The sequence below is a fragment of the Thermobia domestica genome, chromosome 18 (genome assembly GCF_964235325.1).
Source record: "Thermobia domestica chromosome 18, izTheDome1.hap1.1, whole genome shotgun sequence".
Taxonomy (NCBI): Eukaryota; Metazoa; Arthropoda; class Insecta; order Zygentoma; family Lepismatidae; genus Thermobia; species Thermobia domestica.
In genome coordinates this window covers 164,968,408-164,984,994 of record NC_137471.1, presented here as the reverse complement: position 1 = coordinate 164,984,994, position 16,587 = coordinate 164,968,408, and the positions used below count along the sequence as shown (strand labels likewise).

The following is a 16,587-nucleotide window of genomic DNA, read 5'->3' as shown; positions in this document are numbered from 1 at the left end:
ACTAAGAATTTTGATATTACGACCATTAACAACCAATCCTTGTTTTTACAACTCAGGTTTCATTTTGCGAAGTGCTTCAATAAAAATTAACACAGATATAAACTAGTACCATATATAAAATAGTTTCTATAACTATTCTATCAGGCTTTGATTCCATTGTGTACAAATACACAATAACACATTCAGCAAGGCCGTGTGATAATATTTGAAAAACAGTATCACGTGACAGTTTCTACACAATAACTCTGTCTTCATCAGACTTCCACTCCTTCTGGTTGCTGGGAGTTGGTCATCACTTATATATACTGTCCGGAGGTCAATTTTAATTAGGTTCCGCCCCTTCTTTAAAAAATAACACTTGTCTGGTTTTCACTTTCACTTTTTAGCTGCACACGTGTCCAATTAGAGGTTTACTTTTTTCCGCTGGATGCGTCCTGTCCTCTAATTATCCTTATTATCCTTGTTATTTTGTTTCTCTTTCTTTCTTCTTCCTTTTTATTCCTTCTTCTTTAAGCAGAATCTTCTCTCACTCCTTATTTATCGAGAATCTTGCATTCCAGTTCACCTTGCGTCCTGCTTTCATAATCTCTCTGGCTTCCTTCCATTTTCTCACCAAAGTCCTGTTCTCTACTTCTGTGACCTCTGCTCCTTCCCACCCTATCCTGTGGTTTGTTTCTTTCTGATGCTTGTATATCGCATTGTTGTCCATTTTCAGTCTTATAACATCCTGGTGCTGCTTAATCCTTTTTTTTATATTTTTTTCTTTTCTCCTATGAAAATTTTGTTACACTCCTCGCACCCTACTCTATATACTACTCCCCTTGATCTTTGTTCGCTATTGCTTTTCTCTTTTTTCTTCTGACTAGTTTAATTATTCTTCTTCCTCTTTTCCTGTACGTCCTAATTCCTGCTTTCAGAAACATTCTCTATATGTTCTCTGTTTGTTTGCACAGTTACTGTGACAAAACTGTCACGTGATACTGTTTTCTTTTTACATATTATCACATAGCCTTGCTCAGTGTGTTATTGTGTATTAGTATTAAAACATTTACTCGTATTCATAAATGCACATGAAGGTGCATAGTGTAAAACATGTATGTATGTGTGTATACTCAATCAGCTGTTTGCTATCCACTCACATCTACATAGAATTAAAAATCAACAAGAAAAATTTTTATGAGCTACATTAATCTCTCCGTTGCTCTCAAGGTCAAAACATATTTACTTAACTTACATGAAAAATCTACATTACTCAGTTCTTGTTTCTATCTATCACTCTGCTTTATTTTTAATTAATTGTGTTCGCCGAGGATCTGATAGAAATTGACTGTCGACACTAGGCTAATCAGATCCAAACTCAACACGTAATCTGTATAACTAATGGTATTGTAAAAGCAGTTGTAAGAAGACTGCTATAATTTAATCCGGAAAACGGTCGCCATGTGGTTGAAATCGTGTTTTTTGGTAGTTGTTAGATTCTTGTAAATATAATCGTAACCTTCACATTGATTTTCGTGTTTTTCCCAAGATTTGTCACTTGTTTATTGCATTTATCCCAGCTTTGCTACGGCAGTGAGACGTAATATTGAGGTCTCAAATATTCAGTAATAATAATAGTATAGGTAACAAATTCCGTATGAGGACACATTGTATTAAAGCCTGTAAAATAACCCGTAGCGTAAGCCATAAGTTACAAAATAGTCGGGATTGGAGAGAAGTGTCAGCACCAACAGCACATACCCTCTCGATACGTTCCTACAACTAGCTACATGTTATAACGGAAAGTTTCCCTTCAACTAGCTAAATGTTCTAAAGGAAAGTTAAATGTTATAACGGAAAGTTTCGAGGTAATTTTGGTGTAGAAAGTAGGGATTCTGAACTCACAAGAGCCGTAATTACAGTTGTTTTTAAGTAATGGTTATGCTGGCTAAGCTACAGAAGATGTCGAAGGGATTTCGGGAAAGGGGTTCCGTACCATCATTAGACACCTCTAAAGCTACTCAAATTTAAACGACAGATTTCCGCTAATATTTCGTGTAGAATATATTGTACTGTACGTTTTCAGGAAAAAAGAACTGAATATAATTGAAAAATAAAGCTTGTCATAAACTAACTTGTGAAGTTTGCAGATGCAATTAAAAAAGCTTTGCTACAAAAATATATACACAGACCATAATTCAGTGAGCTCTGAAATCTTATCAAAATGATGTATAAGATTCAGTCTACAGAGCAATTGTTGCTTAAAGAGTGGCATACACTATTCCTAGAATCGAGATAAGATGAGAAATGTTTACGATAGTTTGGGTCTCGTCTCGATTCTCATCTCCAAAGCATGACTATAGTGTGAATTAACCTTGTCCCGTCTCGAATTAAAATGTTTCATCCCGATTTTGTTTGGTTTGTTTTAGAATCGAGATGAGAAATTCGTCTTTTCATGCGCAACATTACACAAAACCGAAACTTTTTTTTTGCCTAATATCACGTTTCTGCTTGTAATGGTACGACCTGAGCGATAATAAGTTTTTAAGTTTTAAATATTCTTCGAGATAATTGATAATATTATTAGCATTACTCCTGAAAATTTGATAGTTCAAGTGCTGAAACAAACAAGTATTCAAATATTTGAATGTAATGAAGCCTGTGTTATCGCCGATCTATTTCCATCAAAATTCCTAAAGGGAAAAAAATGCTTAACGTGTGTTTGATCGAAGAACCTCGAGATTACTGGTCAAGCCCCCAGACCACTGAACCACGATCACAACGCTGTAAATGATTCGTCTTTAGTCTTGTTACTCTAAGTTTCTCTGCCTCAGATTGGAAAGTTGTATGTAATTTTTTAATTTTTTTCAAAACGTCTTTCGTGTTCCTCTTATGATGATATAAGTGAATTATCTTCGGAACAGTTTCTATTAATACGTTGAGTTGTTCTTAAACCTTTGGATCGCAAGTTGGTTTTTTCTCCAGATGAAACTACAGATAAGACAGATTAAAATCTCATAGTGTGCATTTGTGTCAAGACAGCCGACAATACCTGGTCATAGACTTATGTCCGCCACGGTATAAATGATAGTTTAATTTGATATAGTGAAACAAACTACAGCAACTTATTTTGAGACTATAGTGATATGGTACTCCATTTCATATTTCTACAATATTTAATGGAATAAAACATGTAATATAGCGAATGATTACATGTTTTCTTGCTACTTAATCATTATGTCCATTTACATTTCATTGTTTCTTGAATTTGTTTCAGGCGCGATAACATATTTGCTTTCCACGGAGACGGGAATACATTTACTACATTAAATAAGACCATTTCTGATTCTTATGAGGAATCTGATACTTCGACGCAGTTTGGCAAAGGATTTCATCGATCACGTTTGACAGCAAATATGGTGACACAGGAAAGTGAAAAGCATCATACGTACCAAAATAGTTTTAAACGCTCTAGTCGAAGTTCAACTATGTCAAGTGGTGAGTTTGTGCATTCAGGTGCAAAATCTCACATATGTGGAGTATGTAGAAAGGAATTTAGAGTATGTTCAAGTTTGGCTACCCACATGGTGCTTCATACAAGTGGAAAACCTCACACGTGCCAAGAGTGTGGAAAGGCATTTAAACAACGTTCAACTTTGGCTACACACATATTAATCCACACAGGAGAAAAACCTCACCCGTGCCGAGAGTGTGATAAGGCATTTAATCAACGTTCGACTTTGGCTAGACACATGTTAATCCACACAGGAGATAAACCTCACATGTGCCAAGAGTGTGGTAAGGCATTTACTTATCGTTCAAATTTGGCTACACACATGTTAATCCACACAGGAGAAACACCTCACACGTGCAAAGAGTGTGATAAGGCATTTAATCAACGTTCGTCTTTAGCTAGACACATGTTAATCCACACAGGAGAAAAAGTTTACAAATGCCAAGAATGTGGTCAAGTATTCAAGCGACGTCCAAATCTGGCTACACACATGTTAACCCACACAGGAGAAAAAAATTACATATGCCAACAGTGTGGTAAGGCATTTAATCGTCGTTCGACTTTGGCTACACACATGTTAATCCACACCGGAGAAAAACCTCACACGTGCCAAGAGTGTGGTAAGGCATTTACTGATCGTTCAAGTTTGGTTAAACACACGTTAATTCACACAGGAGAAAAACCTCACACGTGCCAAGAGTGTGGTAAGGCATTTACTCAACGTTCCCATTTGGCTACACACATGTTAATCCACACAGGAGAAAAACGTCACATGTGCCAAGAGTGTGGTAAGGCATTTACTGAACGTTCAACTTTAAATAAACACATGTTAATCCACACAGGAAAAAAACCTCACATGTGCCAAGAGTGTGGTAAGTCATTTAATTATCGTTCGACTTTGGCTGCACACAGGAGAAAAACCTCACACGTGCCAAAAGTGTGGTAAGGTTATTACTCATCGTTCACATTTGGCTAGACACATGTTAACCCACACAGGAGAAAGAACTCACACGTGCCAAGAGTGTGGTAAGGCATTTTATCGACGTTCAAATTTGGCTACACACATGATAATCCACAAAGGAGAAAAACCTCACACGTGCTAAGAGTGTAATGAGGCATTTATTCGACGTTCGACTTTGGCCACATACATGTTCGTCCGCACAGGAGGAAAACCTCACACGTGCCAAAAGTGAGGTACGGCATTTACTCGTCGTTCGTATTTGGTTGTCGAGGTTCCAGTCATTAATGGCTAATCGAGGTTCCAGTTAGGCTGCACACATGTTAATCCTCAGAGGAAAAAGTATCACACATGCTACGAGTGTGATGGCGAATTTAAATATCGTTAAGTTTGGTTACACACATGATAATCCATACAGGAAAAAGAGGTCACGTATGCTAAGAGGATGGTTAGAAGTTTAATCGAAGTTCAACTCTGGCTACACATGTTAATATGCATTAATATGCCCTGAGTGTGGTATGTCATTTGATAAACGTTGATGTTTGGCTAGAGAAATGTTAACCCGCGCAGGAGTAAAACATCACACATGCCAAGAGTGTGGAGAATCTACGTTCGAAATTGGCTACACACATGTGAATCCATACAGTAGCAAAATCTCACCTTGCAAAAATCCTGGAATAGAATTTATTCAACGTTCATACGTGCTGAGCCACACAGGATCAAAACCTCACACGTGACAGGTGTAGAGGACGATATAGTCTACGTTCAAAGCTTGAAATGCAGTTGAACATACGACAATCACCAAAGAGATGCAAAGATCTTAGCAAGGCGTTTACTCAAGGTTCACATATTGCAAAGTAAATGATAATCCACAAAGGAAAAAAATCTCACACGTGCGGAGAGTTTATATGAGATGTAGAATTCTGTTGGAGGAATAGAGATGAAATAATCTACGCTGTTATTTTTACGCGTGCTATGAAAATTGTACTATCCCAAATTGATGCTTGATTAGAATAGTCGACAGAGGGATGTCATGTGTGTCTGACGTTATCCCATGTTTATTGTAGATCCATAACTAAGCTCAAGTTATAGTCACCAAAATGAGCAATTTTGTCACCTTCTCACAACATCTGGAAATGTTCGTGGCATCTTTCAAGTTAACTTTGAGCACTGTTCCTATATGGTCTGCAGAAACACCCCACGAAGACTGTTTTTGGACAGACTTACCTCTGCTCAAATAGTTTCACACTCACGTACGAGATCATTCTGTGCTCTGCTGCCCCATTTGTTTTAGTACTACAAACAATCCGCCTCTATGGTCTTGCGGTCTTATTTCTATGTAGAGAATTGGTTGAGAAACGACATTCCACTGTTCCTTATTGATATTTTCAGACATGTTTCGCTCACCACTAAACAGCCATATTTACGGCACAGTCTGTAAAATTGTTTGTTACACTTTGTACGTTTTTGTAGTATAGTTTAAAGGTGGTTTTCTGTTCACTGCACTTTTGAGCAGCATTCTACTGTACATCACCACATTAAACGCAGAATATAAAACGTAAGATTTGGCACACTTCTCTAGCGTGGGATTACGTTGTCCAAGTCACTCTTACTCATTTCTTGCTATCTGAGTTGAACATTGTAAATTATTTTAATTGAGTGTTCTCTACCAATAAATGATAACGATATTTCACTGCATCTCCAACTTCAAACGCAGACTCTAGCCGTAGACTTACTACTGGGTTCACAATGGAAATGATAAAGCATAGAGATAGCACAAATATTTTTCCTCGAACTTTAACTTTTCTGCGGTTTGATGCCGTCTTTCTGTATTTTATGCATAGACGATCCTAAGTACATACAAAGATTTGTTACTGCCAAACAACATACAGATTTACAGTGTGGATAACTTCATTATTCAAAATCTATAAAAAAACTGTTGACCTTCTAACGAAAAGTTTTCCACGTACCTTTCATTGTCCGGTTACGTAGTCCCACTCTGGAGCTATACCAATGAAAAACTTGTCCGTTTTACAGTAATATATCGAAAAAGTAAATATCACCTATATCAACAAACGCTTCTAAACTCAGCACCCTTTTATTCATGCAATATATACTACCTCACTTTAGACCCCAACCAAATCGCTATCAGCATACTCCTTGTCCCTAATGTTTACGCTCTGCCAGTACACTTTACCCATATGAGATTCATTGTTCTTAACCTTATAGTGGTAAGGTGAAAAACATTTTTATGAATGGTAACATTTTGTCTCTTGGACACAGGAACATTTTTGTCTGATAAGATGTGAACTAGGATTTAAATTTGTATTATATTTACAATATTAAATACAAACACCAGGCAGTGGATACGCTTTAAGCGAAACTATAGAATTTTATTGAGGTAATACCTTTCTTGTTAAAATGAAGTTCGATAATTATGTGACTTTTATTGCTTAGATACCGGTACTGAAAATAAAATATTTATTAACTAGAAAGAAGTAAACCAGGATTTCTCCTAATAGTGGTATATTCACGTTTCAATTCTGCAGCAGTCTCCACACATCATTTTTGCGTGACTTAGGCAAATCAACTTACAGCACTTTTGGCAAAATATCTATGTGTATAAACGTATAACATTACTATTAGTCGGTTCTACATTTTAGAAGTGATAAAATCACGTTATTTGCCATCGTGTAGTATTTCTTTCTTCGTCATATTCAGTAGGTATCTGGTCTACTATGTCCACCTCACCTTTAGTATCGTTGTAAAATGTGACGATATCTGGCTTCCTGTTATCTCTGATACTCTCATCTAATTTGACGTCATTGTGCATACTTGAGATCAGCACTAAACACAGATTTTTCTTAGATGCATAGGAACCAATGGTGCAGTTCTAATGAAAACCAAATACACTACTGTATTCTTTCCTCCGTTTCGCATTCACAAACGCGGGGGCAACTCTCTTGTTTTTACGAATTGTCCCTATAATAGTTAACTTACTGTCTCATTCCATTTATTTAACCAAATTGCAGCTTGTAAACCGATTATTGTAGAAAGGTCTCTTTGCAAGATGAACCATGAATCTGTTGACACAATCTCTTCACTACTTCTTCAGGTTTGTTATCTATCAGGAACGGGCCTTCTGGTTGTGTCCTCACATACACTTCTATATTTGTTTGTAGTATAATGTTTCACCAACAAGAATAAAAATTTTAATTCCACATTTTGGAGGTCTTTTAGGCATATCAATACGAAATCCACATCTTCCCCGCAAACCGACAAGTGTCTCACCCAAAGTTACTAACATACAAATTAAGAAAACTGTAGTTGCAGTTGTTTACAAATAATTCAAAAAAGTTACGAGTTGGGGCTAATCTGGGGCTGAAGGTTATATCTGATTATGTTATTCATTAGCATCTTCCACTTTTTCATCCATCCTATCCTGCACAGTAATCACTTTCTGCGCAGTTTGGCTTCTCCGGTTCCCATCATCACATAGAGATGACCCTACGCAAAAGACACATTCATTTGTCTGATTAACAATACACATGTGTTAACTTCTGCTTCGCACCTCCCCTCATTCTCCGTCCTCGTTATCCCTTTACACATTTTTTATTTTCTCTAATTGTATTGTATTTATATTGAATCAATCTGTCTATATTAAGTTCTGTTATATATATTTACTTACATTATAATGCTAAGGATCAAAGTTCCATACGCCCATTTTTCTTTTTCTTTTTGATTTTTTGTTAGTTTTTATACCGTATAATTGTAAAATTTCGATAGAGCACAGATCTCCACTTACACTTTGTAAATAAATTCTTTTCCATCACTCACGTTATAGAGGGCGTAACCTTCTCATAGGTTGCTAGCCACTTCGATTTGCCGGTAAAACGTAGTGCATTCACATACTTTCTCAGCTGGCGCACATGTAGTGAGGCGTAGCTGCCAAGTCTAGACTCTATTTATTGCACTCATGTGGGCGCACAGTGATGCTAATTCATTAACAGGCAACAGGTTGCAAGAAATTGAGAGTTTTCACGAGCGTAATTTGGCTGGAGTACACAAGTAGTATAATTTTTAATCATCATTATGATCATTTTCACTCTTATCCTGTTCTCATCACATCCGTATTCGGAACAATCAGGGACCAACGTACATAGTTCGAATTCTGAGAACATCACAGGATACTATCAACGACTTTTTGCATAAACAAATCTTAATTTTCAAGAAGAGATGCCGATTTGAACAATCTTGCTCATTACGACCAATTCCTCTCCCAGGTAAACGCTGTCAAGAAAACAAATTACATCCTACTAACAGGTGCAACCTATGAACCTGTAATCCTACAAAGAGGTGCACACTTTTCCTTTTCTTATGAAAACTGTCCGAATCTGCAACAAGTTCCAATCTGCAACACTTGGTATCAATTCCCGCCTCCGAGATACAGCTACAAGTGCAAGTCTCGGCTTGCTCCAGAAGAATTCAGGCCGAAACTTGTAGTACCACTATTGACTCATTATGTTCAAAATCGAAAAGGTGAGACTTCGAAAGACTAATCAGTTTCTTTATATGCATAAACTATTAGCATTTGTCACCCACACTCTTCAAAACGTTCGTCTTTTGCACAACCATTAATATTAAAACACGTTCAGCACGCAGCTCGCAACATTCTTCACCTCGATTTTCATGACACTTACAGTGGTTCGTACGTGCACTTTCATGTATCTCCACCCGAAACAACTATTTAACTTCATAGTGATTATGTATCTAGTTATTTGACTATGACTTTTATTTCTATTTCTCAACATTCTCTTGTACTTACCTCATAAACTCCTATTTTAACAACTGTCACCACGGAATGGCGCGTCCTCAGGTTGCGGATCGAGGAGAAGGCCTCTAGATATAGAGGTTAGCTGCGAATATACTGAATAAGCAGTCGCGGATAGACGACTAGGAGTGGTCCTCCAGCTTGGGGGTTTGGGTAAGGCTAACATCCTCATCCTGTAAAAAAAGGTACTTGTTCAGAAACATTCACAAAAGCCTCGGATAAGGACTGATAACTTGGCACGACATCAGCAAAAGAAAATGGACATGAGATTTGGAACATGGAATATTAGAAGTCTTTATAGGGCAGGCGCGTTAAAATCTGTAACGAATGAGTTAGAGAAATACAGGATGGACTTAGTAGGAATTCAGGAAGTTAGGTGGGAAGGAAATGGATCTGAGAATTCCGGAAATTTTACGTTCTTTTACGGGGAAGGAAATAAAAATCACCAGTTAGGAACAGGGTTTTTCGTTCACAAACGAATATTACCAGCAATTAAACGGGTTGAATTTGTTACTGACAGACTTTCTTTTATTACTCTTAAGGGATGGTGGTGTGATATTATTGTTTTAAATGTACATGCTCCAACTGAAGATAAGGGTGACGATATAAAAGATAGTTTTTACGAAGAAGTGGAACGGATATTTGACCACCTCCCGCGATACCATATGAAGATTCTATTAGGGGATTTCAATGCGAAGGTAGGACGAGAGGATATTTTCAAACCGATTATAGGGAACGAAAGTTTGCATAAGGAAAGTAATGACAACGGTGTTAGACTCGTGAACTTTGCAACATCCAAAAACCTAATCGTGAAGAGTACAAAATTCCCACATCGCGACGTTCATAAATACACTTGGACATCACCAGACGGGAAAACACATAATCAAATTGATCACGTTTTAGTAGATAGAAGAAGACAATCTAGCATAATTGACGTCCGGTCGTTTAGAGGGGCTGATTGTGACACTGATCACTACCTGGTAGTAGCGATAATACGGGAGAGATTATCGTTGAATAAAGTTAATATTCAATGTCCGAAAACGGAGAGATTTAATTTAAAGAAATTAGAAGAGAGCCAGGTAAGAGAGGAATACCAGATTGAAGTTTCGAATAGATTCGCGGTTTTAGAAGACTCGGAATGCACTAGTGTTGAGGATACTTGGATTGAAATTAGAGATAGTATTAAAAATTCAGCAATAGAAAAATTGGGACACGCGGAAATACGTAGGAACAAACCATGGTTCGACCAAGAATGCATTAAACTAGCAGAGAAGAGAAAACAGGAAATTACGGTGGCTACAAAATCCGAATGAAACAACTACACAAAATTTCGCAGATATCAGGCGGGAAACTTCCAAAACCTTTAGAACAAAGAAACGGGATTTTTTGAAAGCTAAAATTAAGGAACTTGAAGATAATAGTAAAAATAAAAATATTCGGGACATGTATAAGGGGATCAGCGAATTTAAGAAAGGCTATCAACCTCGTGCTTATATATTAAAGAAATCTGACGGAACAGTTCTCACCGATACGGATAGCCTCTTAAATAGATGGAAAGATTTCCTTGACGATTTGCTGAACACGCAGCCAAAAACTAATGTGCGTGGAGAAAAGGAGATACACACCGCAGAACCGTATATTCCAGAACACAATCGAATAGAAGTGGAAGCCGCTATAAAGAAATTGAAGAAACACAAATCTCCGGGTGTAGATGAAATTCCGGCTGAGTTAATTTTAGCTGGAGGCGAAAAATTGTGGAACAAGATACACAAACTCGTTCTCCTTATCTGGAACAAGGAAGAATTGCCACAAGAGTGGAAAGAATCAATCATTGTTCCAATTCACAACAAAGGCGACAAAACTGACTGTAATAATTATCGAGGCATTTCTCTTCTGTCAACATCCTATAAAATCCTTTCAAATATTCTGTTAGCAAGATTGACCCCATACGCAGATGAAATTATTGGAGATTATCAGTGCGGATTTAGACGAAATCGATCAACTATCGACCAAATATTTACCATTCGCCAAATACTCGAAAAGAAGTGGGAATACAATACCCCGGTACATTAGCTGTTTATTGATTTTAGAAAGGATTACGACTCGGTTAGGAGAGAAACATTATACAACGTTCTTACAGAACTTGGAATACCGAGAAAGCTAATTAGATTAACTAAGATATGTTTAAGTGAATCCCAAAGTAAAGTCCGGGTAGGAAAATTTTTATCCACGAGATTCCACGTCGAAAATGGCCTGAAACAAGGAGATGCGTTGTCGCCATTATTATTTAACATTGTGCTGGAATACGCCATAAGGAAAATCAAAGATAGCAACCAGGGCCTAGAGTTGAACGGTGTTCACCAGGTTATGGCATATGATGATGATGTAAATTTAATAGGGGATGATAGGAGAACAGTAGAAATAAATGCAGAGATCTTATTAAACGCTTGCAGGGACATGGGTTTAGAAGTAAATGCAGAGAAAACTAAATACATGGAAGTGCGTCGGGACCGTAATACGGCAAATTGTGGAGGCGTTAAAATATTAAATGATAAATTTTTTGATAAAGTAGATACTTTCAAATATTTAGGATCAATATTAACAGACGAAAATCATATTCACGAAGAAATTATATGTCGACTAAAAGCAGGGAATTCGTGTTACTATTCGGTTCAAAATCTCTTGTCGTCGCGAATTCTGTCGAGAAATTTGAAGCTTAAAATATATAAAACGATAATCATGCCTGTTGTTCTGTATGGTTGTGAAACATGGTCGCTTACTCTGAGGGAAGAACATAGACTGAAAGTATTTGAGAACAGGGTCCTGAGAAGAATATTCGGACCCAAGAGGAACGAGAATGGGGAATGGCGGAAGCTTCATAACGAGGAACTACATAGTTTATACGGTTTACCCAACATTGTTAGGGTCGTCAAGTCTAGGAGGCTTAGGTGGGCAGGTCATGTAGCTAGAATGGAAGAAAGTGGAAACGCTTTCAAAGTCTTGACTGGTAGACCCATAGGAAAACGACCATTAGGAAGACCTAGGCGCAGATGGGAGGACAATATTGAGATGGATCTCGCAGAGATAGGAATACAAAGTGGAAGCTGGATGCAGTTGGCTAAGGATAGAAGTCGGTGGAGAGCTTTTGTGAACGCGGCACTGAACCTCCGGGTTCCATAGGCCATGGAGTTAGTTAGTTAGTTAGTTAGTTATTACACGAGGAACAATTTGACACATTACTTATCAGTAAAACGCATCTCACTCCCAAACTTAATTGCAAATTTACCGGCTATCAACTCATTCCACACGATATGAAGCTTCCGGCTCGATGCGCCACTAGCGGCGTTACAATACTATTTTATCCTTACACCTGTAATATTTTCCATAAGTAGAAGCTTTGCTTTATATATACTTAAACACAAACAAAATATTTGCTGAGCAAAACAAAATATTACATACGTGTTACAGTTTCGTCAACTAACATTTTGGCTTCATCAGACACTATGTGATACATGAAAAACGTGCAGTCTTATATACACACAAGAGCTGAGATATCTTGCTTCTGATTGGCTCCTGGCAGCAGCCAATCCACTTCAAGTATTCTAATTCGTTTTTCCCTATACCGAGGCTTCCTATCTGTTGTAAATTACACACACACATCAAAAGGACGATCCTAGCACAACTAATCTAAACTAACAAATAATTGGCATAAATAATTAAATAATATTATAAATATATATAAATACACAGAAATAAATAATTATATACATAAACAGATAAACATACAATTACTCATACGCTTAAAAAGACGACACACACATACAGTATATACTAGTGGTAGGCGCAGAAACCGGTTTTTCTGTTTCCGGTTTCCAAGAAAAACCTAAACCTTTTTTCAAAATTTTAAAAAAACTTTTCACCGAAACCGGTTTTCTCCAAAAACCGGTTTCGGTTTTAAAAAACGGTATCGGTCTTCTTCAGAACCCAGTTTCGGTTTTCTTCGAAAAACCGGTTTCGTTTGGCCGAAACCGGTTTAGGTTTTCTTCATTTTCGGTTCGGTTTTCATCGAAACCGGTTTCGGTTTTCTCCAAAACCGGTTCTTGTATTCTTCAAAAACCGGTACGATTTTTGTACTGAAACCGATTTCGGTTTTCTTCAAAGCTGGTTCAGTTTTTCATCAAAACCTGTATCAGTTTTTCCAAAACTGGTTCTATTTCTGACTAGAAATTTTTTCGTTGTTCTCCGGAACCCATTTCCTTTCCACAGATAGTTTTATGTATTTTCCAGAACAGTTTTGAGTTTTAGTTTTTACTAAAACCATTGCGATGTTCACCGAATCCGGTATTGGTTCCTTGAGAATCTACATATGTCTTAGATCTTCAAATCGGCTTACTTTTCAATCAAAATTGGCTTCCGTTTTCATCAAGAACTACCTTTGAGCTTCTACTTAAATCCAGTTTGAACTTTCATCAAAACCCAGTTGGGATTTTTGTTATAACGGTACTTTATTATTATTATTATTATTATTATTATTATTATTATTAGTTACGCTTAAAAACATGTTTTTCCTTCGATTCAATATTCACTCTTCTGTAAATCTCTAGTTGTTTCGAATACAATTACTTTCCTTATTATCGATAGATTTTCAGAACCTGGATTTATTTTAATTAGACTAGCTTAACCTGCACTCTCTACACAGCGCATCATTCACATATGAGCATGAATCTCCTTGTCATTCCTCACAACATCTCTACATGTCCCCTTATAGACACAATAAATGAAAGACGTCTTGATAAAAATCGGCAAGGGGTACCACAAAGGAGAGATTTTTACGATTATTTTTTTCAATATCTCGCACCGTTTGCAAGCTGGTTGGAATTTCTAATTCATGTATGATCAGTGCTTTCTTTCTTCTTGCATGCAGTATGTAATAAGCAAATACATTACATACACAATTTATTACAATGCCACTGATATATGGTGTTCATTAGCAAAACATTCTAAATGTTAAAGATTCTCCATCACTCGAGAAATAGTTTTCTTCGATTTTCATTATCAATTGATCATGAAACAAACGCCTGAGAAATATACAACCACTGTATACAAACATGTTGTGTTGGAGTGTATAACTTATAGAATGTGTTATTTTTTAAAATGTCAACAGTTCCAGTGTACCCTAAAAAATGTATTAAAGAAATAATGGCCACGTTTTTTAAATATCCAATTAGAACTGGGCCAATCTACACAAAATTTGGAATCGACCAGCAAAAATGGCACGATTCTAGCACTTGCGGTTTTCGAGATCTCATTGTCAAAAGGATTGGAGACAAACATATAAACTTTTCTTTGCCCACAAACATATAAACCTAGCATTTTAATATATAGATATTTATAGTCATAAGTGATCAATTTATTGGGGAGAATACTGAAATTAAACACTATGCCCTGTATGATAGAGTTGCGTAATATTATGTAGTAGATAGAAGAAATGGTAATACTAGTACAAAAATTGCTTGATTTATTGTCTTCACGAATAAAGACAGACGGAGGCATTCCTATGGAGGCTCATCTACCGCCTTTTCAAAAATTACTGTGTACTGTTTCTTTGAAACAGCTCTTTCTTAGTACCGTCGTTGAATTAATCTACTATATCGAACTTTTTGGCTTGTTTGAGAACTGGATACCGAAAGTCCGGATAACTATTTACCAGTAAGAAATTGAAATGTATGTAGGCCTATTGGTGTTCATTTCCTGGACTCCGAGTACAAAATTATTGTGTAAATCAATTTTTTCAAGCGCTCTGAGCCCTCATTCACTAGCGGTTTTCGAGCTCGACACAACGTAATATTTGCGTTTAGTTTGCGGTAATGAAAAGAAGCATTAATAAATAGCTTTTTTCAGTTTTGTATTGTGCTGATGTACGCACATTTTGTTTTGCATGAACACAAATCGCTACCACGCAGTGGTGTCACGCAGTGACACACAAGAATCACAAACAGTGACATTTCTGAATTTTAAAATGCAAACAAAGATCCATAGATTGGTTGATGATATGCTCGTAGAATCTGTAGGATCAGAAGATGATTTATCACAGCAATCGTCTGGTGGGTCATCAGCATTAGACTATTTGCTTGGAATATTTCCATCGTGTTCAAAAAGTCCTAATGTAACAGATGAGCTTACTCTTTATAAATCAGATCAGTGTCTTTCGCAAAGTGGCAACAGCCTTGAATGGTGGAAACTTAACGAACATCGGCTTCAAAAATTAGCATGTCTTGCTAAAAGATTCACGGTGATTCCAGCAACTTCAGTCGAATCTGAACGAGTATTTGCACTTGCTGGTAATATCGTTACTGCCAGTAGATCTAGACTTCTCCCTGAAAATGCAGATATATTAATATTTTTGAACAAAAATCTAAAAACTCTCGCTTGCAAACTGCAATAGGTTGGCACAAGTTGCACTGGTGAATTAAATTTTAAATTAAAAAAACGTTACAAACGCTTACAATGCAATATGCAAACATTGACAATCAAACTCAACTCGTAAAATTTATGTTTAGTGAAAGTTTGATAGTTTTTCTTAAGCTATATCAATCAATACCATATTAAGTTTCCTTTCGGCATATTATCTTAAGTTTATTTTCTTGATTTGAATTGATAGAATTCACTAGTGATTATCTAATAAAAGTCGTTATCCTTAGGGTTTATTTTATGTAGGTTTAGTTACTGGCGTAAGTAAAGTATTCAATTTTAGGTGAATGAATATAATTATTTGATATCTTTGTTTAGATTTTGATAACATTCTATTATTTTCCAATTGAATGTTACTGAACATTTTTGAACTTGCTTCATTAAAAGAAAAAAAACTACAACTGTCCGTTAACTTATAACTTTCGCAAAATATGGAAATTTGAAGCATTGTAGTTTGACTTTCCCCATGTCAACTTAAGCAGTTTCGCAGATCGAGAAATTTCGTCAATTTCTGCATTGAATTTTAAGTTGACATGGGGAAAGTATGTATAAAATACAGAATGAATACGTTAATTTTCATAAAGTACAAATTAAACCCATAATAAATAATAATGTCCATCCATAACGTTTTCTTATTTCAATTAACTGTTTCTAACGCTTTCAATCTCAATGAATCAATGCATATACATGCAGTTTGTATTTGTTTTTGTTTGACTAGTATTAGCGGATGGAAAATGCTTCACCTGCCGATAAGTTTAGGGAGCTTATATCTCTAACTTTGGTTTAAGTTCAGGATGAGAACTGCAGCACCTTTTTTTCCGCTGCGTAAGTAAA

At 36.5% G+C, this 16,587-nt stretch overlaps 1 protein-coding gene across 2 annotated transcripts in view; it reads left to right on the top strand.

Moving 5' to 3' along the window:
- The window catches only part of LOC145675682 (uncharacterized), a 31,008-nt gene extending 15,049 nt beyond the window's left edge, over positions 1 to 15,959 (top strand). For both annotated transcript variants that reach the window (XM_081746274.1, XM_081746273.1), the window contains exon 2: positions 3,257 to 15,959. In XM_081746274.1, the coding sequence (XP_081602400.1) occupies positions 3,257 to 4,439 (1,183 nt within the window). In that variant the 3' untranslated portion in view covers positions 4,440 to 15,959. The remainder of the gene's footprint in view (positions 1 to 3,256) is intronic.
- The last annotated feature ends 628 nt before the right edge of the window (positions 15,960 to 16,587 follow it).